Genomic DNA, 26,533 nt, shown 5'->3' on the forward strand with positions numbered 1-26,533 from the left:
TAAAAAAGAAATACAGATCAGATCTGGCCTAGTCAGAACAATTGAGATTGTTCCTATATGGTGTAACAATTTTTGTACGGTCATGATGCTGACAAACTTGTGGTAAGTTCTGTAGCTAACAACTCTAATTCTAAAAGGTGATTTACTTTCCAGCTCTCACTGTTGTTGTACATTTTGAAATTAAAACCAAGAAGACAGCACTATCGTTATCTTAAATAGTCTCTAAAACAGTTGTAATACTGGCTGGTGTCTCTTGCAGGTGATGAAACAGCTTTGCTCATAAAATGGCTGCTAAGCATTTCTTTTTAAAGCATTTATTATAAAACAAAATCCACATAATCTATAGTACAAAAGCAGAGTCTGTTATCTGTACAAATATTTATACAAAATACCAGTTACTTCAAACAAGCCTTTGGTTTTGTTAACAGAAAGAAACATTGCAGTTTCATGACCAGAAAATTGTTAACGAACAATGGTCTGAAGTGATGACAGCCTCAAAGATTTTTTTACAACAGTATTACCAAGTCATTAGTGTGTTAGAAGGCTGTGCTTGGAAAAATAATTGATACAGACTTTCTGTAACACAATAAAGATTTTATGACGCTAATGAAAATTGTGACATGCTGAAAACAGCATTAATTTAATCCCCAAACATGTAAATGCTACGTATTTTTTGACAGATATTGGGATGTCTGTTGAAATAGATATGACTATATAAATCAAAGTTAACTTGAAAGAATGCATTTGAGAGGAACTCCAATATATTACAAATTCAAAACATGCATGCTCTAAAAAAACCTCCAAAATGGTAAGCTTTCAATTAGTTCCGCAACTTCTGGCTGTATGTATTTTAACTGAAGGGAACCCTAACGATAATACAAAGCTTTGTTAAAACCAGCGGAGTACAATGAACATTTCTTTCCCCCAGTTTATATGTTAATCTGTTTAAAATACACAAGGCACTGAAGTATTGGGTTTGGTTGTCTTTTGAGGTGAAAAATGCTACAAAACGATACACGTATAAAGCTGTAATTATTAGGCTGTTTGCAGAATACACAATTTAATATAAATATAAAAAGATTATGTGTGGGTTATATAAAAATCCTTGGTACTCTTTGTATATTCCTGTACATTTACAATAGCAGCAATTGCGATACAAGTAGGTGAGTAGGGAAGCAGTCTGGGTTAGAGTTGTGTTTATGGTACCCCCAACTTTCACACAGCTGTCCTCCCGCTTTCAACACTTTGTTTTACCTCCGCAGGCTGATGAAGTGCATGTACAGCTATTTACAGGCTGCGGGATCTCTGCACAAATCAAACGGGAACGTGGCTCCCTTTGCCAAGCAGGCAGCCCAGGAACCCAGAGCAGCCTCCTTATTTACAGGCAGGTGCATCAGTGGGAGCGCTCGCTTTTCAGACGTGTCAACGGCGCTGAATTAGTCTGTCACTGGAGCTGTCAAACTTGCTTTTCTCCTCTGACAAGTCCTTCTAAGCACAATCTCTGCATGTGTTTTGTCGATATAAACCCACCCGTTTAGGAATTGTCATTATAATCTTCTATCTGCCAGGATTCTGTGTTGGCTGGTGAGACCTAGCCCGGAGGTGGGCTGCAACAAGGGCTGTGGTTCATGCTGGGAACAGCCAGGATGTTGCAGCTTGTCACAGGTGTTTGGGAGCACTGTCAGCACGTCAGGACATGGCATTTTGAAGGATTTTGTTGTGGAATGCAGAAGACATATCAAACTGGTTTCCATCATTCCTATGAGCAGGCTTAACATGGATTTAAAACAAATTTTTCCTTTTTTTTTTTTTTTTTCCTCCTTACAGGGAGTATGAGTCTATGTGAAAAAGTCCACAGCATAGCTGGCCAACCTCAAAATGAAAGAAAATCACCCTTTAGAAAATCTAAAGTTTTCAGGAAGAAGAGGTAGAAGACCTAACAGGACTGAAAAGATCTATGCCTATTAAATATTTCTTTTAATGTGTAGTAAATACCTCAAGCTGTTTAGCTAAACTTACAACTTCTGTGGAAAGGCAGTTTTATTTACAGCAATGAACAGAAAATGTTGCAGTACCTAAGGGAACAGCAGCAGAAACAGCAGACACATCTCAGAGTGTAGGGTTCAGCCTTCCTTGAATCTCTTATTGACAAGGCAAATTTACAAGAAGGATTCTACTTATAATTCATAACTGAGTCTCAACACATAACAACCACCAAATGACTGAGCTTTACACAATTATCTTTGTGGCTTGTCTAAGGCTCTGTCCAAGCATGGACCTTTATAAAATATTCTTCAGCACTGTAACAGCAAATATACTGCTTCCAATTCAGGGCTCTGTGCCAGCATGGAGTGCATGTTATTAATTATTTGGAACATGCTTGCCTTCTGTTTTCATTTCCGGACATTAATGGATATAATTTGTAGTACAATTGTAAGCAGTTACTCATTTGGACTGACTCAGCATAAACCCCAACAAAATTACAGAAGAGATCTGCTTCCAAAAATTCTTGAGGCCAACAGGACACACAACTTTTGTGATGTTTAACTGAGCACACTTGTGAATTAGCACAACATGCTGGAGAGGCTCTGAGGAAGGGCAGCACGAGAGCCCTCCCCAGCAAAGGGATCTGACCCTGCAGGCCACAGAGGAGTGACATCAGCACCAGCTCTTACTTAAATGCTCCTCCTTCCAAATCCTTTTCCACTGCTGTGCACAGAGCATCAGAATGTCAAAAGTTCCAGAACCCAAAAGCACCAGTTGGCATAAAAACGGTGAGAACACCCTGAGCCCTGGACCTTGCACATAATGTTTTAGATACCAGGTGGAAAACAGATCTAGGGTAAACAAGCCTGGAGATTTCCAAAATGCCCATCCTAGGTCTATAAAACAGGTATTGAGGCAACAGACCATTTTGTTGTTACTTTGAAAAGAATCAGAACTTGTAGATTCTGATTAGTGCCTGTACTTTTGCAAAGCACAGAAATTAAGGCTTATTACTGAAAATCAATACCATTATTCCAAAAGAATTTTGTTTCCCACTCATTTCTGCCTTCCTCTTTAGAATATGTTGATAATGGCATAATCACATTTTTAGACACAGAGCATTTTTTACTATAACACTATCCTGAAGAAATCATTATTTGTCATACATACAGTGCTCTCTTAGTGATCTGTCCAGACAAAATAAATCTGAGTAAGAAATCTAAGTAAGGCAGCTGGGATAGAGCTCATAAAGTTTCCTCAGCCTCAACTGGAACAAATTCACTACCCCTATTTATTAAAATTTAAAGATGCAGTGGCTATAGTCTAGTCTAGCTCAAGTCAAGTTATAATTTGCACAAACTGTTCCTTGAAATGAAGGAATCCTTGGCTATCAATGATTACTTGTCCATTTACCTTACAGCCTCACACTGCTGCTCCACCTGCCCTGCAGGACAGGTAAGCTGCTCTCTGCTGGGCCATCTGTCCTTTAAATCGAACACAGAATCAGCCATATCATTTGCCCATTACTGGCTGCTCTCCAGACACCATTCCTTGTTACACCCTGAGTTGTTTCAAGTGCTAATATGCAGTCACAATGGGCTTGGACAATAGTGGTTGAAAACACTGATTCAAGTACTCACTAGCTCACACAGGTAGCTGAATCACATGTATCCCTCTGCAGATTATTAGGGTAGAAGTCCTAAAATGTCTCAGTCAGCTTTCTCACAGAAAGCTTCCGAGTTATAAAACCATGCCTAAGCCTCACCAAAACGCAACTTTCCCTCACACATTTCCTATTCATCCCTGAACTACCAGAATTTCTCATATGCACTAATTCCTTGCAAGTCCTTCTCTGATCCTTATCCAGAAGAAAATAGCACCTATTTTTTATATTTTAGCCTGAAAATTCACAGGATGGAAACCACTAAGAACACAGTGTGGATATTCTGGAAAGAAGTAATTTCTGTTGCTCAGATTTCTTCCTGGACTTTTCTAACACCGGGGGTAAAGTAATCCTTTTAAAGTATACTGTCTACAACAATAAAAAATAATATTTAGCATTTAAATGTTAAGATGCTAAATTTGTATACAGTCTTTTTTTTGGAAAAGGCTTTTAATGTCAGTAATATGGAGCGGTGTGGGGCTTTGATTTTCACCACCAAACTTCAAGTGCCTCAGAGAAGGCAATTCCTCAGCAAACATCAACAGCAAGAGTCTATAATGTTCAACCGAAATAAAAATGTACATTTAATTCACCCAATTCAGCAAATGCTTCCTTCCTTTTTAAAACTTAAGCTCCAAAAGAATGTGACTCTTAAGATAGTCCAATTCTCAGTAAAAATGCCAATTTTCTTGGACTCAATTCCAATGTTTCTAATAGGATACAAATCTTCAGATGGAATGGTCAGGATTCTTATAGTAATGGCTCTTAAAAAAGATCAGTGGTTTAATGAAAAAAAATTAAGTAATTATTCATCCAGTGTCATCACAGAAATACAGGAAAATTAATGTGATATATCTCTAAGCTAGAACTGTGACATGAAACAACTAATGAATTCATTATAAATAGTGAATAGTTATCAAGCAGAAAATTATGTATGATATGAAATTGGACTACCAACTGCTGTAATGCAGAACAAATACTCTTTCATGCAATTCATGTGGCACATAAAATATCCTGTGGATGTATATTCTAATTTAGTTAATCGAAACACGATCACATGAGAATTGCTTTTTTTCACCAAACCAGCAGTTCAGAGACTGGCTAAGTCACTCCAAGAGTAACAAGCTGTGACCTTGTCCATGCCAGCATAATACAAAATTGCTAATGTTGACAGAAGAAGAGGAAAGAACCCATTCTTCAACTCAATTTCTGTACTCTTCTCTAAGAAAAATCATCCTCTTTGTGCTTAATTTCTCATGTAAAAATATAGACATGAAGGTAGTAAAAGCTACTTTAGGAGTTTTAGTAACATGTCAGTGACATCACAAATGCTATCATTGAACTATGCAGACAGGAAGAACAGATCTGAAAACACAAAGTGGATCAGAACACTGTGGTCCCAGCCCTTCCACCACCACAAGAAAGACCTCTCTCCTGGAGTTGTAGGCTTTTCTCTGATGTGCTCTCAAATAACTTGCTTAAAAGACCCAAAGTCAAGAACAATTTTAGTTCAAACAAGAAAAAAAAGTTAATTGTTGCCATCAATATTAAAGCAGTTGAAGGCCCAACACATCTGTTACTGAGCAGCTGTAGAAACAGGTGCAAGTTTGCATATTCAGAACTTCCCTCAGATGTCCCAAGCAGGCACTCACATTATCATCACCAGTGCTGAATTTATAAAGTGCCATACAATACCCAATCCCTTTTGCTACAAAGAAAGAACAATTAAAGCAAAAATTTGTCTTCTGAATTTGAAAGGGATTGATTCTAGCTCCCCCATTCCCTAATTTTTTTTTTTAGTAGGAATGGGAACAAGCACTTTGTTGATCTTGATGTCCTGAGGTTACAGCAGTTTGTACAAGTTAATCATTTTCATATCAACATGAATAGAAAAAAAGTATTTGTCTTTTCTCCCTCATCTGTACTTCTTTTCTACCTATTTCTAAATCTGAATCAAGTGACAAATTTTTATGATATGTCTAAACTGATTTTTGATTTGATCTATGTGGATACCATTTTTCTACAAACACCAGTTAAAACCCAAACAACTTTCCTCATTTGAATACAAGTGACCATTTTGTTCCACTTTGGAAAATGAATATTAAGAGATGAAGCAATTCTCTGATCAAGTCAACATGGGTGAACACTTCAGAAACCTGGTACAGTGATTACAGGACTTCTGAGAAAAAGAAAACTAGCACTGTGTTTTAAGAAGCAGCTGACTATTATATTACTGCTTCTTCCCAGACACTCACTAAAGCTTCACAAGGAAGATGAATGATCATGGTTGCATCACTATCAAAATGGTGAGTCTGACCCAATCTGCAGTTTGTTGGGCATTTATCTTAGCTTAAATACCACTTCAGACTTGACCCTTGCTGTCATGCAAGGTCAGTACAACTGCAGTCCAACTGCTTCTGCTACCATTCACCCAGTCAGGTGGGAAACTGGCTGGGCCTAAACCAAGTTTTTTAGAACTGAACTTATTTGGCCTGAATCAGTTACAGAATTGGCCATGTGCAGAGTGCCACTGCCATGAGGTAGGACATGATGCCTGTGGGTTTAGTTAACCTGGAAGGTTTGGCCAAGAGAAGTGTTCTTTCAGTTCAATGCTAAGCAGATGGAGAGGGAGGTTTGAAATTCAGGTCTTGGCACTCAAGTTCTGCTGGGAAGCATTCAGCTCACTTGCAAACAGGAGCATCTAAAGGTTGTGATCATGTATGTTTACTTCCAGTGGTGGGGCAGGGATGATACTGACCATTGTATTTAAAATGGTGGTGTTTTTTTTTTTCTCTAGGAATAAGCCTGCATCTTTCTTTAGATGACCCCCCCCCTCCCACAAGCCACTTCATTTTCTTGTCTCATTAACAAAAAGAACCACATACACTTTTTGCATGTAAAAAGGTGACTTAAAAATGTAGAAAGTTTCAACAATCCCTCCCCAAATCCATTAGAGACTGAGTCACTTACATGACTTCAAAAAGGCAAATATGGCACAAAAGAATGGAAATTAAGTTAAAAAAATCAATTTTATAAATATTCTTCCTCTGTACAATTTTTCACAGCCCCACCTCTCCCACCCATTTTTATTCACATTTAGTTTTGTTTAATTCCCACCCAGATTTATTTTTAAATCATAAAATATATATTTTTAAATCTGTTCATATTTTAAAATATTTACAGGAAAAGTTCCTTCTGTTGAGGTCATGAAGAGTCTGTACAAGGAGAGGGTGGAGGGGGGTAGAGGTGAAAATAGCTTCGTTCCGTGGCAGGAGATGGAGGGCAGCTTTCTTCTGCCGACATGTACTGACTGCGAGGTGTGGGTGGAGGGGGATAAGGGTCTGAGTCTGAATTTAAATCTATATAGTATTTGTTGGCCTTCCATCGACTCGTGGTATAGTCACTGTCACAGACATCTGTGCTGCATGGGGTTGTGGGTGGAGCTATCCCTCGTATAAGGTATGGCCTGCACAAAACCAAAAAAGAACAAAGCACATGCATTAGTTGCAACCTGGGGAGAAAAGAAGGAAAAAATAAAGAGATTGAACAGCTCAGTGTGCTCAGTCAAGATGCCTGCTCATTAATATGTGAGCCTTAATACACGCTCTCAGAGAAATCCAACAAGAAGTACCTGAACTGTGTCAATTTTGAACGGCACAACTACCCTCAGCCAGCAGCACATTGTTACAGCCCCTAACCTAACAGAGGAGATCACTATGACCATTTATCCCAGTCACTAACAAATAGGCTTACTCATGAAAGAGTTTTAAGATGGAAAGAGCAGAAAACACCAACCTTTATACAGGATGCTCAGGGACTATTACATAGCAATATAATGTACATAATTTGAATGGTCATTTATTAAGAGAGGAAGAGATTTTTAAATGAAGTCTGAACAAGATCTAGAACTAAAGGCAGATAAACAGAAGATTTAGCAAACCTTGTTATCTGAACTGTACCTGTAAGATCTTGTGTTTGAAGGAATGTTTGAGGAATAAAACATCTCTGCATTGTACAAGGAGCGATCGGTAGCTGGGGAAGGAGGAGGGTTCAAAATCTAGAAACAACAGGAAAAAGAAGTGTGAAATTTTGGGTTAATTATACAATTTTACTTTTACTGTCATTCATCCTTATTCTTGTTTGCTTTCCTAGCTGCTTGGATGTGTTAATGCATTTTTAAAGATCACAGATATTCATTACAAGACTTTACTTTGGACTTAGGTACTGTGCAGACCTTCAAAGTTCTCAGTACAGGGAATTTTCTTCCTTGTCACATCTGTTATTATGCTGGAAGGCTGGAATAAAGCTGGAAATGAGACCCAGTTTGGCTGAATCTGAGTGCACTTCCTTGGACATAAGGACTGATAGCATCCTCAGCAGATGCTATTGGAAATAAAGTATGTTCCACTCCCAGACCCTAAATGTGTTCCCAATCAATAGTAGGGTCAGGAACCCAAGTTCCTTTATTATAACTAATAAAACCCCATCCTTCCCTGAATGCTTCATTTTTACTCTTGGTCTGTAAACATATCATTTTGGCAGAGTTCACAATGCAAAAAAAGCCTATGAGCTAAAAAATACTTATAGCCTGTCTATATGTGCATATAGACAGCATACACACATATGGCTCAGCTGTGAGTGCTTACACATGGTTACTGGTAGCCTTCACACAAGGAAAAGTTTAGCAGGCTTCAAAATTATTTAGAATTCTTCCATCATCAGGAATCTGAACTTCTGACACAGCCATTAGGACATTGGCCTAAACTTAAGAAGATAATATTATCTCTTCCAGTGTGAAAAATGACACCATTACTGTTGATTGAGCCTTGCTACTCATGTGCACATCTTGTACACTGCCTGCCCTGGGCATTTGGTCAACTCATGGCCTGTCCCATTGACCATCCTTCCTCTGCCTCTGCTCTTCTCCCACAGAAACACTCTAAAATCACTGGAGTGTAGATCATTGTTTGGGTCGGCACTGTGCAGCAGCCAGCAAAGTGATTCCTGACCTCTGAGTTGAGCTCCCTGTCACTTATACTGACAATCCCTGCACCCAGATTCACATGAAGGGAGACGAGCTTGAATACCCCCTCTTTGCCAGCTGTGGGGAATGATGAGTAACTGCCTCAAAAGGATTTCAGAAATCTTCCTTGGAGATGCACTGCATACTGCTTGTGGATTCACTCCTATTGACACCCTGAGCTGCATCAGTACCACTTCATGTTGAGACTAAATACAGCAAACAGTGTCAGCCAGGATGCCTGTAGCCAGGTTCTGAGGTATATAGAATGGCATAACTTCATTGACACCGATTCTTTCCTAGTCTTTATTCACTGGAGCACCTCTCAGTACCACTAAGATGTGTTAAACAAACAAAAAAAACCAAGAAAACGAAGATGCTCAGATCTGTCCTTTTGATTATTATCATAAAGCTGGGTAATTAGCTACCAGGCAGAACTCACCAAAACATTTGGATTAAGCAGTACCTTAATGTAACAAAGCCCTTGCAATAGCTTCCCTCTAAGAACCCAGTATGCCTTTCATGAAGGAAATGCTGATATCATCCCTGCAGGCCCTGGCTGACACAGCAAAGTGTGGAAAAAGAAATCCCAGTAACAGTCAGATTAACTTAGGGCAGAAGTCAAATGGAAGAGTTGATCTTTTGGCCAACACAGATCCCATAGAATCACACAGGCAGATCAGCACTTGTGCTTCTTTTCTCTTTCAAGCTTTATTTAAGTTAGTGTTTTTTCTGTTCATCCTTTTTAGCATGGTACTGACACATCAATCAGGTGGAGCATAAAATTGTTCAAAACATTACAGAGACACCGGTGATGCATGAGACAAGCTAAATTAGAAGGGCTGCTGAGTTCCTGAACATCTGCTTCTCGATGGCTTCACAATGCAAAAGGTAAGTAGATACTTTACCTTACCAACAGATAAGCTCACAAGCCTCTCTTTTCCATTTTTGCCCTTCTTAAAGGGAGAAAAAATACCTTTGTAACTGGCCAAAATGTTATCAATCAAAATGCCCACACAGAGCATAACAGCTTGCGTGTAAACACAAATGCATGTATACCCACACAGTGTGTGGGCTCCTGATTCAATACTACACAAAAATCCTCTCCATAGCTGGCAGATCAACTCTGGCAGCTTGTTGTGTGTGCCTAAAAGCAAATGGATGTATTGCTCAGAAGCACAATGGAAAAAACTGTCGTGACAAAATATGCTAGCAAACAGGAACCTTTGTATGCCTCTTGCACATATTCAGAGAGGACTCTTTCTGTTCAGAATATACATGTTGGAATTTGTGAAATGTGATATGGGGATGAGAATTCAGTCACTTCCAACACTCAAAAGTCAGAAATGCAGCTAAATTATAGCTGAAAAAATGCAAGCAAAGTACCCTCTGCTTCACTCTGCTGCACCAGTGTTTTCCCTCAGTGCATGCACTTGGTTTTCTGAATCAACAATCGATGCTTGATCTAAACAGCAAGTCAAGCTTATTTAATGCACATTTGTATTACAGTCCCTTTTCATTTTGCTTGCCTTATTATTCCATGTGTGCCTGCAGCATTAGGCAGTGCAAAATGTCATTGGGCCACAGCCATCAGAGCTAAGGAAGAACAAAGGAGGTGATATCTCCAAGGGAAGAACAGAAGTATCCAGGAACAAACCATCTGAGTAGCACTCTGATAACAAAACATTTTGGACATCACAGAGCACTGTATAATCCTGATGAACTACAACAAAGCCCTTTTGTGAAGTTCAGCAGTGCCAAAATGTGCCTGCATATCATAAACAGTAACACCAAAGAGCTGTTAACAGTTGTTAACATTTACTTAATAAGCACAAAGTTTCACCTTTCCTTTCTCCAGAAGCAGGAAATACTTAAATCACTGGTGTATTTCCAAGACATACCTGTGGATAGAAAGTGGCTTTAGTGCTGGATGAGCTGCTTGAAGATGCTCCAGTAACATGGTTTCTGTCATACAATGGGGCACCACTGCTTCCTCCCATGAGACTCATGGAGCTAATCATGGACTTTCCACAAGAAATGCCTGCATTGAAACAGAGAAAAACAAGGTTAGACAAACCACGGTGTTATCTATCAATGCCAAACAGAAACCAAATCCTTAGCTTTGCAAACCCTTGCAATCGTAATGGTTGTCACACCCTGGGAAGAGTGCTTTAGGTAAAAACTTCAGCATTACAAGGAAGGACACTTTTTGTAAAGAACATTTCACCCTCAGACCACGTATTGTCTCACTGCAGCACTGAACTCACAATCTACTATCACACTGCTGAGAAAGGAATCTTCAGAACAGCTGATCCAAACTGTTCATACAAATTAACAAAGAAATTTTTCAATTAAACAAACTTAGGCAGTTGCAGAAAAACCAACCAAACAAAAAAATTCAAGGCCTAAAAGAAACAAGCTCGAAGACTTCCAAAGTTTGAATTTCCATTGCAAGAAATTCAATTGCAAGTAAATGAATAACTGCAAAACTCAAATATTTTTATTAAAAAAAATCACAGCTTAAATTGAAAATCAGCAGAGACAAAAGGAAGCAAACCTGAGTTAGAGGAAAATGAAAGACATCATTCTCCAATCTACAGTATATATAATTCTCCAATTACTACAATATACTCTTATCTCAGAAAATTAATTTTCAGCTTCTTCCATCAGACTATTCAGTGCTATTGTAAGAGTTAAGTCTGGGAAGTTTTTAGAACTTCTCTTTTCAAATGCAGGAAATATTTATTACAAGCAGAGTAAGTATTTGTAATCATTGTGCATGATTATATATCCTTCTCATAAAGTGCCATGGTATTAGAAGCCTGTCTTTTCTTTAGAATTAACATAAATAATAAGATTTTCAGCTGTTGTAACTTGTTACAACAACATGGATTAGAGAACGCTAACAAATACGGATGAGAATCAGAATGACAGCTTGGTTTAACACCTACAGAAGTACAGATGAAAACCACTGATACTTGCTTTAATTAAAAAAGCTTTAGTGTGAAGTCCAGTTTAAAACATCCCTGTGAAGATTTCACCTACAATTATTTCATCCTTTAATTTTATTTCCTACCACAAAAACTCTTGATAACCACAGTAGCATAATTTAAGCAGGAATAGCTGACCATAGCCATTAAAGTGCAAGAAAAGTGAATGGATTTTACATATTTGATTCAAATGACAGATTCATCCCAGAACCACCAAACAGACCAACATCTAATTTCTGCTCTTTGAAAACCCCACATCCAACAGCCCTAATCATGTGTAAAACTCAAAATGCAGGCAATGGAATGGTACTGATTAGATGCAAGCACCCTTACCAGTGAAAGTGCCATGCTGAGAGCTCCCTGGAGCGATGAAATTGAGAGGGACGTGGGGGGTACCACTGACATACTCGTGTGGGAAGGGACTGTTGGGCCCGGCGTAGCGCTGGCACACCACCCGCTGGCAAACAAAGTACATTCCTCCCATGACAAAAAGGGACAGGATGATCCCAATGACGGGACCGATGGCGCTGCTGTGCGGCTGCGACTCGTCTGAGGCTGGCTTCGATTTTTCTGGAAGAAGAGAAGAAAATGAACCACGGTTGTTAAACATGGAGCAGGGTACATGCTGCTGTCCTGGAGCTCATTCAGCAAATCAGGCAGCACACAGCCGTTCACACAGTGCCCATAAAAGCATCTGCATCACACTCAGGCATCTGTAACTCCAGATATTCCGATGCAGTACACAAGACTTCACGCTTCCTCTTCCCCTCCATAAAGCAGTAAGAACAAAGTACTCTTCTTTTTATCTAGCATTTTTGTCTTGTAACAGGATTACTTATCTTGATACAACAACAGTCTAGAAAGTTTCCTTTTCTTCCCTGCCCTCCAAAGTCAATGGCTCAAAGACAGAGGATACTTATAAATATTAAGTCCTTAATCAGAGAGGATTGTTGTCTCAAAAGCCATTTGGACTAGCAATAACATGAAAAGTCAAGAAAATTTATCAGTAGGGAAGATACCATATATACTAAGCAATGGATGTCTTCCTAGATAATAAAGGTCTTAAAACAGAATACTTTTCCTTCCTAAAATATGACTTGCTTTCAAAGAAACCCCACCTTACAAAGTGGAAGGAAAACACAATTCAAAATATCTCAAATACTTTCTTTATTCATTATTTTTCCCCTTATGTAGCCAAATGTTAAATAACAAAAAATGCTGCAGTATTTGAGATAACCTACATCTCACATCTCTCCCTGATTATGGGTAACACATTCAAAATTCTTGCCAGATAAACCTGACACCGCTCTGTTTTTCACATAGGCAATGGTCTTCAGGGAAGGCAATTTTCCCATGTGATTCATATGTATATTAACCAGGAAACTGGGGGAACTGGATGAAAGCTAAAGAGATAAATGGAAGATGTGGGAGAAGCATGTTCAGTCTGAAGGTTCCAACAGTTTCTGTCCCCATTCTTTTAGCCTTTTTTTCTATTTACAACTAGGTCTCCTTTACCATTCTTACTCATGATACACTTCCCCTTGCAGTATCCACCATGAAGATGGAAGGAAGAAACAAGGCTACCAGACCAAACCTGGCAAACCCTCCTCTCATCCCAGCAGAGGCACAGCTTCTGACAACTGGTGCTTCAAGACATGACAAGATCTAAGATATTAAAAACTTCACAATCCGCTAAGGCTGCTCCTATAGGCAATGTAAGTGCAGCATTTCTCTACACAAACCCAGTGCAAGCTATTTGTAAGCTACATTAATGAACTACAGACCAGCACATCCTATTTGCTTTTATTCTAAAATGCTTTGTGTTTCAGCTATTTTGATAAACCACTTCTGTGATTCTAAATGCTCCCTCCATCTGCCTTATTGCCTGAATACTTCATGCTCTAGTCACCCCAAAACAAAACAACAGAAACTGTATGAGCAGCAAAAGTAAGTGAATTTTACAGTCTACTTTGGACTGCAAAGTAACAGACTCTCTAAGGACTAACACAACAGCTGCATGTCTGTAACTTGCATATACCTACTGCCATGAGACTTCAAAGTCACATTTTTCCCAGAAAAATCAACATCTCTCCATATATTCTTTTCACATCTGCACTGTAAGAGACCAGTTTGTGGTCGCTTGTGGACACTTGCTCATTGCATGTTAGCTCCTCCACATAATTAGCCTCCAGTTTGGCCCTGTTACTGCAGTGGATAGGGATGCACATTTTTAAAAGCCACTCCAGGCTTAGCAGCAGCTCTACAAGTTCTAAGGTACTGTGCACAGTCAAATCAGGTTTCCCTAAGGACAGCTCTGAAGGCCCTTCTGAAGTATTCTTCCCTGAAAGAATACTGCTCTGCAAAGACCAGGGCTCTGCGTGGGGGTGTAGAACATGCCCCAACACAACACCTGAATGTCAAGAAAAGCCATCTCACCACACATGAGCTCGTCAGAGCCGTCCATGCAGTCTGGAAAGGAGTCACACTGCTGCTTCAGGAGAATGCACTGCCCACTCGCACATCGGAACTGGTTGGGCAGGCAAATTGCTGCACAGAAAGAAAGGGAAAAATCAATTACTGACAGCACAGGAGCATTCGAGCCTTTTGAGAAAACTGAAACAAGTCAGTCTCATATTATGATCAAGGTAGGTGTCACAACACTGCTGTGGGTAAACTGCAAGCCTGTGTATCCCTGTTATTCCCCCTTGCTGTTATACCTCTAACTTAATGGAGCTAAAATAAAATTCTGGTCCCAGTAACTCCCAATCCTTTCTCATATCAGTCCTGCTGGGGCAAAACCAAGATCGAATCAGCAAGAATCTCTTACATTAACCTAACAAAGTGTAGTTGATCACCTGACATGTTAACAAAATGTAGTAATGTGGCATATTATAAAACCTTATGTACTCCATACCTATATTGTGTATATGTAATAGATATATTATGTATAATATATCCTTGCTAAGTAACTGCTAGATTTCTTATCTGCATTCAGGAACCTCTGACTTAACAAAAAGGACTTTTATCCATACATTTCAAGAACAGTTAGAATCCCAAAGGGATGCTTGTGTTAGAGCCATGAGTTCAGGAAAACTGATCTTACTATCGCAGTCTGCTTCATCAGATTTATCTTGACAGTCGATTTCTCCATTACACCGCAAGTGTGCATCAATGCACTGTCCCTTCTCACACTGGAACTGGGATGCAGAGCATATGGGGCAGCTATCTTCATCACTCTGGTCATCACACTCAGGAAACCCATCACACCTCCATGCCATTGGGATACAGTCAATCTCTCCGGTTGCACATGTAAACTGGTCTGGGGAACAAGTTGGAGGTTCTGGAGAAAGAGAAAACAGATCAGATTTATATACTCAACCTTATCCCTTTCAACAGAGTAAAAACATGACAGAGTTTGTCAAGGAAAGCATTTATTCTTTCCCTGGAGTTCTTCTCTGACTACACTAAGATTCCAGTGTAGAGGAAAAAATGATTTTGTATAGGGAATGAGATTTCACTAACTACATAACAAAAACTGGATGCATGATGGTAGAAGTTTGCTTTAGCAGTTAAGCACTGTACTAAGTACAGGAGCTACAAATACTTGCTTTGTCTCTAACAGCCATGTTTTGGAAGATACTGTCATATACATAAATTCAAAAGAATACTCAATTTCTGATTGCAAACCAGATTCTAAACAATTATAATCCCTGCAATTATATTAACCTGGACCAATTTTTCATTAAAAAACCTGAAAAGTTAATTTGCAATACATCTAAATACATCTAAAACATACAACATGTAGCTTCTACAGTATCTGTTTTGTTATTTTCCCAGTGGTTTTTCCACAAAAAAATATCTGAGTCAGTTATGAATTGAAAAATATGAATGGAGAAAAAAATATCTTTATAGCACTGGTAAACAGGAAGCTAAGGTCTCTTGCTGGAAAGTGTCTGGGCTGCAGGTCAGCAAATGTTCAGAGAGCAGTGCAAGGAGCACTGCAGACCTGCCCTAATCTTATATTCTCTCACTACAGACACAGACCACTTTAACTTGTGCACAGCCATTTTTGTGTTTGTTGGACCTAAGAAAGCTGGGATTTCCTTCAAGTTTGACTTTTTATGGACCCCAAGACTCTGGTATCACTCATTTTCACATCCATACTGTTGTTCAAGTTGCAGTGAGGCACTGACAGAATTAGGCAGCAGCTACAACCCATATAGAGATGCAACAATTATGCTCTTATAAGGCATCTATAGTTGCTTTCTTTAGAATGTCAGGACACAAACACAATCCAGGTCAAGAATCTATTGCAAAAAATGCTCCAAATTCTTACATACAACAAGTTAGCACACAATTTTCCATCATTGTTATCAATTAAAGAAATAGACAATGGGCATATCCACTCAGTTGTTATCAGGAGCAATTTGTTACAGTCAAAAAGTGGGGGTCATCTCAAAACACCCCTGCAGCAATCACATACATTTCCACTGATTTGAAAAGTTGATGGGTCAAAACTCTATGACACAACGACATCATTTAGCAGAGGCAGCCACTCCTCCCCACAGCTGCTGTTGCCCAGTAATGCTCTGAGTAAATATTCACCACTTGGATTGAGAGAGAACCACATCATACCCTACCTATAGCAATAGTAAGATCAAGCTAGAGGTGTGCTCTGGCACTGGATGGGAACACTCCTCTGGAAGCCCAGTGGGCTTTTCTTGAGATTCAGGCTCAGGAATAGACTTCACAAAGAACCCAGCATAAGTTTCTTAGCTGTATGAGTATTTTTTCTCCTGAGGGTGGTGCTAAAAATTCTAGAATTACATGCAAACAGTTTCTAACATGCTGTTGTCCTTTGTTCATTAGGGACAAAAAGCTGAAGAATGAAACAAAAGGATAATCAAGAGTTTGAAAAGCAAAATGCAAATAAAAACCAAAAAGTGCTTGGATCTTGAAAAAATTATGATTTTTTTAAGTTCCTCATTTATGATTATTTGGAGGAGCAATATGAGAATTATAAATGTAGCCAGTGACCTGACAGCTGTAGATAAGATAAAGATGTGAGACACACACATTAAGGTGAATTATATTTTGATACAAGCGTGCTGTTTGGATAATTCAACAGACAGATCACTGCTTCTGCATTTAAAGGCACATTTCATGTTGCACTGTGGTTGCACTTAGCAAGAACAAGTTTGCATTAAAAAAACTGACAAAAGCATTCATAAGGATGTCCAGAACATGGACTAATGTTCTGCAGACAACTAAGTTATTTTGAAACACTGGGTAGTGGCTGTTACTAGGCCAGAAAAGATGAGTTAAAAAGTTGTTGCAGGCTTAGTGAAAGATTAGAATAAAAAGAAAAAGACACTGAAATAGAGGCCCCTGAAATTTTAGATTTATAGCTGAAGATCCAAAGGAGTGGAATGTGAGACTCTCTCACTGTCCACGTTGCGCAACAACACTACAGCAAGAAGTATAATTAGATTGATCCACCCTGCCCTCCCCATGTAACCACCACTACTCTAAAGCCACATAACGTGTTGTGGTCATGGGAAAGAAAACAGTTTATCATGGAAATGACTGTCCCATGGGAGTTCAGAGTTCAGCCAGAAAATGAAATCCACAGCAAAATAAATACATGAGAAGAAGTCAAGAGGACCAACAGAGCCAAACAAGATATAATGCCTCCCAAAAAGAAGCAACATTTTGTTTTCCAGTACCTCTGCAAGTGTAACGTTAACAGTTTTTAAAAATACTAGGATGGTAAAAAGGAAGGCTAAAGGAAAAGTCTACCATGTGGAAAAAGTAGAGGTACCTTAATTAAAAAGAATCTCAACAGAGCCTACATTTGATAAGTAGCCAGTACAGTGTTTCACATTACATGAAGGCCAAATTAATTTCAAAGACTGGAGTCTCATACTCTGGGAATCACAGGCACAATTTCTGCTGCTAGGTCATCACAGGTTGATGCATCATCTTATAAACACTTGTTAAAAGCACAAATCTGTCACATCATACAATTATAAAAATCTCAGTAGAAGATGTAAGCATTTTAAGGCCAAAGAAAAATATTCTGCTCAGAATGAGAACTCACATGGGCCCAAAACCTCAAGCAGAAAACAGCTGGTAGAGCTACCAAAGACTAATTTAACACACAGTGCAGCACAATGTGTACAGAAAACCTGTGTGTAAATCCACATTTTAGATTGGAATGCAACCTCAGCCAACACATTTTTGATATAAATTGACTAGCAGTGCTGTTAAATGTAACTCACCTCCACATGTTAAGAGATTCTGTAGAAGCACAAGGTGCTCAGGGCATGAACATCTTGGAGTTCCATCCCCTTTGGCAATGCAGATGTGTGAACAGCCACCATTGTCACGGGAGCATGGATGCACAGCTGGTGAAACACACAAAAATAATATTATGTAGCATAAAAGAAATTATAACTATTCCTCAATAGGACAAAATAAAAAACTACTCACAAACCACTTTTGAGTAACCAAGATTTCACTACAAATTATTAGGAAGACACATGCAGGATTTTTCAGTTCAGTGCTTGAAAGATGATTTATTACTTCATAAGGACTATATTTCTCACAGTCATAATAGACCAACCTGATCAAGTTGAAGATGTCCCAGCCCATTGCAGGACATTGGAACTGCATGACCTTCAGAAGGTCTCTCCCAACCCTAACTATTCTATGATTCTATCATATGGAGAACTTTCTTCCTCCTTTCAAGAACTTCTAAAAATAATCTGGGAGCTGAGGTAAAGAGAACTGAAAAAGCAGATTTGAGAAGGCTGCATTTACGTCTTACCTAGATCCCCCCCTGCATTTCTAGGGTAGGCATCAAGAAACAATGTATGTCACTGCACAATGCCAACCTGCAAAACCCTCAGGATTTCTCCTTTAAAGAGCTCTTAGTATCTAATGCCTCAGCTTCCCTGGTCCTCACAAAACTGCAAATATAGGGACAAAGATTTTGGGGTCTTTGTTTAAAGACAGGAAGCTACGCATTTGTGTTCCAAATCAGTTACCCAGAAACACTGAGAGGTCCTAAAAGAGCAAGTTTTAATGAACATTAGGTGGACAAGAAACAGGCACAGAGATGGGAGGTCACTGTCTGATGACCCCAGCCCAAAGGAGTCAGAAGAGAATCAGTCTCTTGCCTGCTTATTGAGGCTGGTAGCTGAGCATCTGCTGCAGCAATCTGTGGGGCTACAGCCTGTGTTATTTGTGATGCTGCTGAGTAGTGCTTTCTTTCCTACTGCTCAGCACCAAGAATTTACACAGGGAAAAAATTGTTCAGATATCATAATTTCTCTACCAAAGTTGTTTTTCAACTGTCCAGGCTTCTTAGCAACCTGCTTTCTACCTTTAACAAATTTATTAGTTTATACAGTGTTTCAGGCATGAGCTGCTCACAGAAGTGCATGCATACATACCTGCATGTGTATATGTATTTTACTCCCCTGTTGTAACAGAAATCACCTATGTAGAAATTTTTCAGCTGCAAAAGAGGATTTCTTTTCCCTATCTTAAAGAAACACATGAGGGAAAAGCAAACCTCTTTTTTTTTAACGTTGTTGAGAATTAAAGAAAAAAAATCTTTTTCTTCAGTCAGTATTATCTTTGAAATATACCAATATATGTGAAATGTGTGAAGTGGCATAGAAGAAGAAGAGCTGGGTATTGTGAAAGTAAAAAAGAACCTCTAGGTCATGATTACCCCATAGAATCTACTACAGTTTAAATGCTTATGTTACCTGATTTGTAACAGTTTACCCATATACACAAGTTCAAAAATACTTCCAGCCATCACAGACACTAATGCATGCGACTCAGAGTGTTTGTTATGAAGTTGAATAATTTTTTTCTGAAAATTAATGCATTAGATACCAACATACCCTCCCTATATAAGACAACTCATCACAGGCAACAGAGACCACTGTTTTCCACATTTTGTTTCCAATTTTATAGTCTCTTTACAATCCTGTTAAATAGGAGGAGCTGTAGATTGTCACTTTGAGGAATGACTGCTTGAAGATGTTTTTACACTCTCCAATAAACCACAGTAATTTGGACCACTAATCCAGAAAAAGAACATCCTGAATGCATAACCCCTTTCAGATGTGAGCACCTAAAATGCTCCACCTCTGTTGGGTGAAAAATTCCCCATCCACAGTACAACTCATTGCAGGAGCTTCCTCCCCATTTTGCCTCCCTCACTGCAGACTTTTACATCATCCTCTGTGCTGAGTCAAACCATGCATACCTTTACATGGGAGTCTGAAGCACCTAGAGAAAAGGCAAGTACAACCCTTTTGTTTCTTATTAGAGTTTTTCCAAGAACTATTACTTGATTGTACTTAGAAAATTAACAACCAGAATTTTAAATAGCTTTTAGACTGAATTCAGTGTCATGTGAGCTTGCACGAAGCAGGTAACTCAGTGCCACAATATCACACGTTCTGCTGTGCAGCAATAGCTCCCTCAGTAAGAAAGAGAAATTTGTTTCTCCTCTCCTGCAACTGGTCAAGTTGAAAGCATTTCATGGCTCATTTGAAGCCCATGGGCAACATTATTACAATATCCAACTGGATAAGGACTTTGAGATACAATGACCAAGACATCAGATACTGAAACTTACAGAATTCTTCCATATCAAGCTCTTCCACAGCATGAATGCCCGTTAGATGAGCAATCCTGCCTTGAATTCTAGTCCTTTTGTAGCCATTCACTTTCTCCACTCTCTCAATCATCTGCTGCTGACGATCAATCCAATACAGGTGATTCCCCAGCACCGTGAGTCCCATGGGCTGAAGAATGTTGGAGTCCTCCAGGGTCACACGGTTGGCACCTGAGACCAGCAAAAACAAAGACTAGTTTTACACCAGTCAACTTCTAAGTTATTCCTTAAAAAAAAACATCACAAAACAACATCCCAGCTAAAACCAAACCAAACCTTGGAGACAGTGAGCTACAAGGTCATTGACTTCATCTGTCTCTGCTTGTTCAGTCTCAGGTAAACACCAGCAGTGCCTGTCTCTGTCTGTGTCTGGAGGGCAAGCAGATAGAACAGGAAACCCAGCTCATCCCTGCACAGCCTGGCTGGTCAGCCAGCCATGCTCAGCCCCACACTGACATCTCTGTTATGTGCAGCTGTGAGCACTCCCAAAAGCTGGTACACACTCAGCTCTTGGGCCAAAGGTTTTACAGTGCACTCACACATGAAGCAGTACACTTTTTCTGGAATATATAAACAAGAGTGAAATACAACCAGTTTAGTTTCACTGTCATTACTCAAATAAAACATATTCATCCTGCAAAGCAAGAGGCAAGTACCAAACCTTGTCCCAGCCTATGTGACTACCACAGATATATGATCAAAAAAAGAAAAGCACTTAAAAAAACTCCAACTTTTTTTATTAGTAACCAACCAGAAAACCCAAATTTTAAATGACTCAATATGCTCCAGTGTTCCCACTGTCAAATGCTCAGGCTCTCTGCTTTATGAAAAAATGTGTAAAAATCTGCTTTAAGCCAAGGAGTAAAAAGAGGTCAAGCAAAAATGCATTTATTATGTTTTCACTTTAATTACTTGCATCTTCTTATGCAGTCTTCCACTGCATACTGCCCTACACTTGAAGTCATTTAGTTATTGCTTTTATTATTCTTTTCTAGGGTAAAGATATTCCAAATTATTCTATTAATTCACCAAAACCATTCAGACCCTGTGCATGCCTATGTAACTAGATATATTTGGTTCAAAAAATGAAAATTTAAAACAAAATCATAACTTGGAGCTGCTTCTGCTCTCATAATTAATTTTGGAACTATGACCTTATGTCTGCTTGTATATAAAAAAATGTAAGTTTTTAGTATCTACACAAAATGAGATTATAGAATCCACATAATAAAAATGCTATGAAAACTGTATTCAACTAATTTTCTGCATAAATTATGCAGATCTCAGCCAAGCATGAGCAGGTTCTATTAGTTTTGCTGTTAGAATAGCTCCAGAGGAGGGTCATGAAGATGACCAGAGAGGGCTGGAGCACCTCTCCTATGAGAACAAGCAGAGAGAGCTGGGGTTGTTCAGCCTGGAGAAGAGAAGGCTCTGGGAAGACCTTAAAGGAGCCATTCATCACACTTAAAGGGAGCTTATAAAAAAGAGGGAGAGCAACTTTTTGTATGGGCAGATAGTGATAGGACAAGGGCGAATGGTTTTAAACTAAAGGAACTTAAAAGACCAACTTTTGCTCTAACTCCAACTGAAAAATTCCAGAACCTTGTAAAGAAAACTGTTAGATGGGTTTATAATGCTTTCATCCCTCTCTGAAAATTAAGCACTGGACATCTGAGGCTAATCCCTGATTTAGCAGACTGCTGTTTTAATCAGGGTACAGTGCAAACTTCAAGAACCTCCAAAACCGTGTCACCTCTACAGGTCTACAATGGAATAATAAAGCTACTAACTACTAGAATATCTAGACCAGTTTAAATGGAATGAAGGATGCTATACACAATTTTGGTCTCATTTATTCAGCAGCCTTAGTTTATGCTAAAAACCTTTTCCTAACATATGCCCATTTTGCTCAGTAAAGAATGTTCTCACAAATATTTTTTCAAAAGTATTTTGCTCAAAAAATACTATTTAGAGGAAGTAATTCAAATCAACATTACTTTGGCTCTCACTTCTTCAGCACTACCCAGTGCTTTTAAAAGTCAGCGATGAACTGTGCTAAGATCCATGAGGTGCTGTTGCTTTGTATATGGAGTAATGCTTTATATTACTAATATGGGACAACTGTGATGAGTTGGCATCTCTCCACTGTGTTGCAGCAATGCTGTTTCAGTTGAGCTGTTTTATCACCCAGATTAAAAAAATAAAAACATCATTGCTCTTTCTTCTGTTTGTTTTTTCCAAGCTACCTTGACGTACTAACTTTAAGCTCCAGAGAGAAAAATTGAAAAGTATGCAAACTTTTCAAACCACTAAGAAAAGAAAAGGGGCACAGAGGAGGTTATTTAGGGGTTCCATGACTAACAACGCTTTCAGAACACATCAAAAGTCAAATGGCAGTCTTGGAGGATGTCAATCATTACAGTCATGTCTATTCTAATTACATCAAAGATGGGAGCCCACCAGCAATTGCTGTCTGTGACTGCCTACACAGAACTGGCAGCGGTGGAAATGAAAGTCACCAGGGTCAGCATCAAAGAGGGAATGATGTCCTGCACATGCTAACACTGTGCTGCAAATGTTTAACTTCATACCACATACCTGACAGGTCACAGCTTTCGATGCGCTTCAGATCTGCATCCACCCAGAAAAGCTTTCCAAGTTTGTTGTCAACCACCAGTGCTACCGGTCGGATCAAGCCAGTTGTAAAAAGCACTTCTCTCTCTGTGCCATCCAGGGCTGCACGCTCAATCTTGGGAGCTCTCTCCTGCATGTTGGTGAAGTACATGTACCTGAGAACAGAGACAGCACCGCTGAACTGGAGCTCCAGGGACAGGCAATTCCCCTTTGTCTGCAGGGTCTTGTAACCCACCCTGTAAGTGGGAATGGTTTCACAGGCATGGCTGTGGTGACTGCTCCCAGGTGCAAAGATCCAGAACCAAACACCTGCTAGCTGACACACTTAGCCTGAAATTAATGGGATTTATCTCCAGGCCATAAAGTGCCTCAGCACTGCTGCACCAGCAGCATTGCTCCTGCATGGAATTGGGGGTTGTAAGAGACTAGCAAAGACCTTCTGCAACTCTCCCTGGGTAAAGCTGTCCCCACTTACAAATCGAAGTCCAGAAGTTCTTTCTGACAACAACAAAAACAAAAAAAAACCAAAAAAAAAACCAACCAAACAAACAAAAAAAAAACATTAACCACCACCTCCTCTCCTTCTAGGTAACTTTTCCTTCTCAGCAAGTAAAATTTCCTACCAAATTTGAGAAAAGATTACAGAAGAACCCCTGAGGATGGCATGTTCCTGACATCTTAGTTCCATGAATTCTTTACATCTGTCTAAGCCAGTTAAGTTGCAAACAAAAGCAGTCTCTGTCCTCCTTCTGCATAGAGAAAAAAGGGTTTGTGCACCCCCACGATGAACTGAGACCTCTTCAAATGAAAAGTCCACTATTTTTTCAGTGGTGAGTAACATGGGCAAACTCTCCAAGAGCATGGGCTGCATTGCTGCACAGCCTTTCCTTATGGCACAAGGAGGGGAGGCAGCAGTCAGAACACGCACCCAAGGGAGAGGTGGAGGAAGGAATTTCTATAATCATGGCAGAAGTCGTTGAAGATCACTAATTCAGCTCTCCCAGATAGTATGTTAAACACTGTGACTATCTTCCTCATTTTTCCTCCTTTTATTTAGAAATGGATTTAGCATTAAATCACTTGAAAACCTGACCAGGAAAGTTGAGAGTTTTAGAAATCAACAAACCCAAACTCCCATTTTAATGGAGAAAGCAGATAAGCTTTTATAAATACAAACTATATCCAAGTGACTTAGTCCCAATAAGATTAGAATCTTTCCTCTAATCCCCCTCTCCCCACAACAGCTTTTGAACTGTGCAGAGTACACTGGTATAAAACACCAGTCCTATAAACACTCCAGAAAGAGTCTCTGGGTACTACTGTATCCACACATTTGTGAAATACTGTCATTCAACATCTGTCAAGCACATGGCAAGCCATTTAGCAGTAAACTGGGATTTAAGCATCTAACTTATTCAAGAGAGCAGTAAAGCACCATCCATCTTTGACATCTAAGAAGGAAGCTACTAACTACCAGAAGCAGAGAGTGTCTGCTGAATCTGACCAAAGCTGCTTTGCAGCAAAACAACAAATTTTCCTCCTGTGGGAAATCACTCTAGTGCATCCGACCTGCTTCAATTCATTTCAGAGGTTTTTAAGATACACATTACATCAGAACTAACTTAAGAATGTATAGAACATAAGAGGTTTAACTGTTTAAGCTTTATACCACTACATTAGCAGGAATAATATCAAATTCAATGCTCCTTTCTTTACCCCTGGAAACATTTCTTTTATGATGACTAAACATTTATGATCCAGATTCTGAGGTGATACAGACTCTCTTGTTTTTGCTATCAGGTGGCAGGGATGTGCACCCACACAAAGAACAGTACAAGGTGGTTGTACTTTGCTGTCACCTGGTGCCTCACACAGGTTGTGAGAACAGAGGCAAAGGAGAGAACAGGAAGAGAAAGCTGGATACCTCCAGAACCCAGAACTGGCTAAGGCGTCACCTACACCCAGAACAACATTCAGAACTTCTCTTTGTACAAACAGACAGATGCAGCACAAAGTTCCCAGCACAGAGCTGGCACAGCCCCAGGAGTGCTCTGCACAAGGTGCAGATGGACGCTCACCCTCGCTCTGCGTTCACTACGATGGCTCTGGGCCGGTCGTGGTCCCCCCGCAGCACCATCCCGATGGATTCGCCGTTCAGCCGGTGCACATTGACGGAATTTGTGGCCTCACATGTCCAGTACAAGGTGTGGCTGTATATATCAATGCTGAGGTCGTGTGGCTGCTTCTCTGGGTTCTGGCTTTGGTTTGGGGTACTCATTACAGTGAAAGGCTGCAAGACAACACATCAGCAATGATTTCCAGCCATTGCTCTGATGATTGACTGAAGAACACTGATTGCACAGAAGGTGTGGTTTACCTGCTTGATGATTTATAAACCCCTAAAACCACAATCCTAAAAACATTCAGTAATTCTCATATAATAAATAGAATATCCATGAGTAAGTGCTGACAAGAGAAGGTGACTGTGAGGATCCCTTGGTGTGGCAGATAGAAGAGCATAAAGGAAAAGCACACAAAAAGACTGAAACAAAACTATATACAAGATGTACACTTGCCTGGGTGCCATCATCTTTGGCTCTTTTTATAATATTCTGGCGCCCATCCACCCAGTAGATCAATTTATCTAAGGGATCATAATCAATAGCCTTGACGTTCCTCAGACCATGCATAGGTAGGATGATATCTGGGCTCTGCTGATCATCAGGTATCATCCTGCTGATGGCAGATTTCTGGCTAAATAGCAGGAAACTGGCCGGGGCTGAAACAAGCCAAAACAGAATGCATGAGAAAGTACAATTCCCAAAAATATATCCCCACAGAAGAAAGTGAATATTTGGAACAAAGTCACAAAGAAATATTAATATTCACAATGAAAACTAAATAACTCATAACTGGAGATTTTTGGTATAAAGTTGTAAAGTTTCTTTCTGTAGTTATAGAAAGATATCAGGTTAAATGTGCAGGACCTGCCTTTCAAAATTTACCCTTTCATTCAGTTAAAATTGCCTTATCCACCACTATGCACGCATTTTATATTCATGTGCCATTATTACTGGAAACTTTAGTTCCTATTGGACAACCAGTACACTGGCAGGCTCATAATATCACATGCAGGGAGAAAGCAAACTTCTATGTATTTTAAGTGCATCTACAAGTTGAGCAGATTACTTAGGAGTTAGAGTGCTCTACTGAGTGTTATTTTAGCTGCCTTTATCAAGCATGTAAGGGAAAAAGACATTTTTGTTGGTGATTTCCACACACCTACACACATAGGTAAGGAGTGGGAAAGCTTCATTTACACAGCTGAATCACCTAGAAAGCATTTTGGGTAAAACAAGGAAGACCAGACTTGACAGTGCTGTCATTTCTAAGACTTGAAACACAAATCTTCATGCCTAGTACATGTCACAAAAATGGATATAGAATTCCATACTCTGTCCTCATATTCAAAGATCACTTTTAAAGTCAGAACCTTTGAAACACACTTGGGACCCCTTTCCTTTTGCATTTGGGAGCCA

At 39.5% G+C, this 26,533-nt stretch overlaps 1 protein-coding gene across 1 annotated transcript in view; it reads right to left on the bottom strand.

Moving 5' to 3' along the window:
- Positions 1-298: 298 nt before the first annotated feature.
- The window catches only part of LRP5 (LDL receptor related protein 5), a 132,430-nt gene continuing 106,195 nt past the window's right edge, over positions 299-26,533 (bottom strand). Inside the window, exons 13-23 of the mRNA XM_021555189.2 lie at positions 25,571-25,773; positions 25,073-25,284; positions 22,959-23,149; positions 20,322-20,531; positions 17,941-18,066; positions 14,763-14,999; positions 14,096-14,206; positions 11,993-12,229; positions 10,571-10,710; positions 7,609-7,706; positions 299-7,115 (exon numbers count right to left, since the gene is read on the bottom strand). Coding sequence (XP_021410864.1) covers positions 6,854-7,115; positions 7,609-7,706; positions 10,571-10,710; positions 11,993-12,229; positions 14,096-14,206; positions 14,763-14,999; positions 17,941-18,066; positions 20,322-20,531; positions 22,959-23,149; positions 25,073-25,284; positions 25,571-25,773 — 2,027 coding nt within the window. The 3' untranslated portion in view covers positions 299-6,853. The remainder of the gene's footprint in view (positions 7,116-7,608; positions 7,707-10,570; positions 10,711-11,992; positions 12,230-14,095; positions 14,207-14,762; positions 15,000-17,940; positions 18,067-20,321; positions 20,532-22,958; positions 23,150-25,072; positions 25,285-25,570; positions 25,774-26,533) is intronic.

This window comes from Lonchura striata, chromosome 6 (genome assembly GCF_046129695.1).
Source record: "Lonchura striata isolate bLonStr1 chromosome 6, bLonStr1.mat, whole genome shotgun sequence".
In the NCBI taxonomy this organism is placed as follows: Eukaryota; Metazoa; Chordata; class Aves; order Passeriformes; family Estrildidae; genus Lonchura; species Lonchura striata.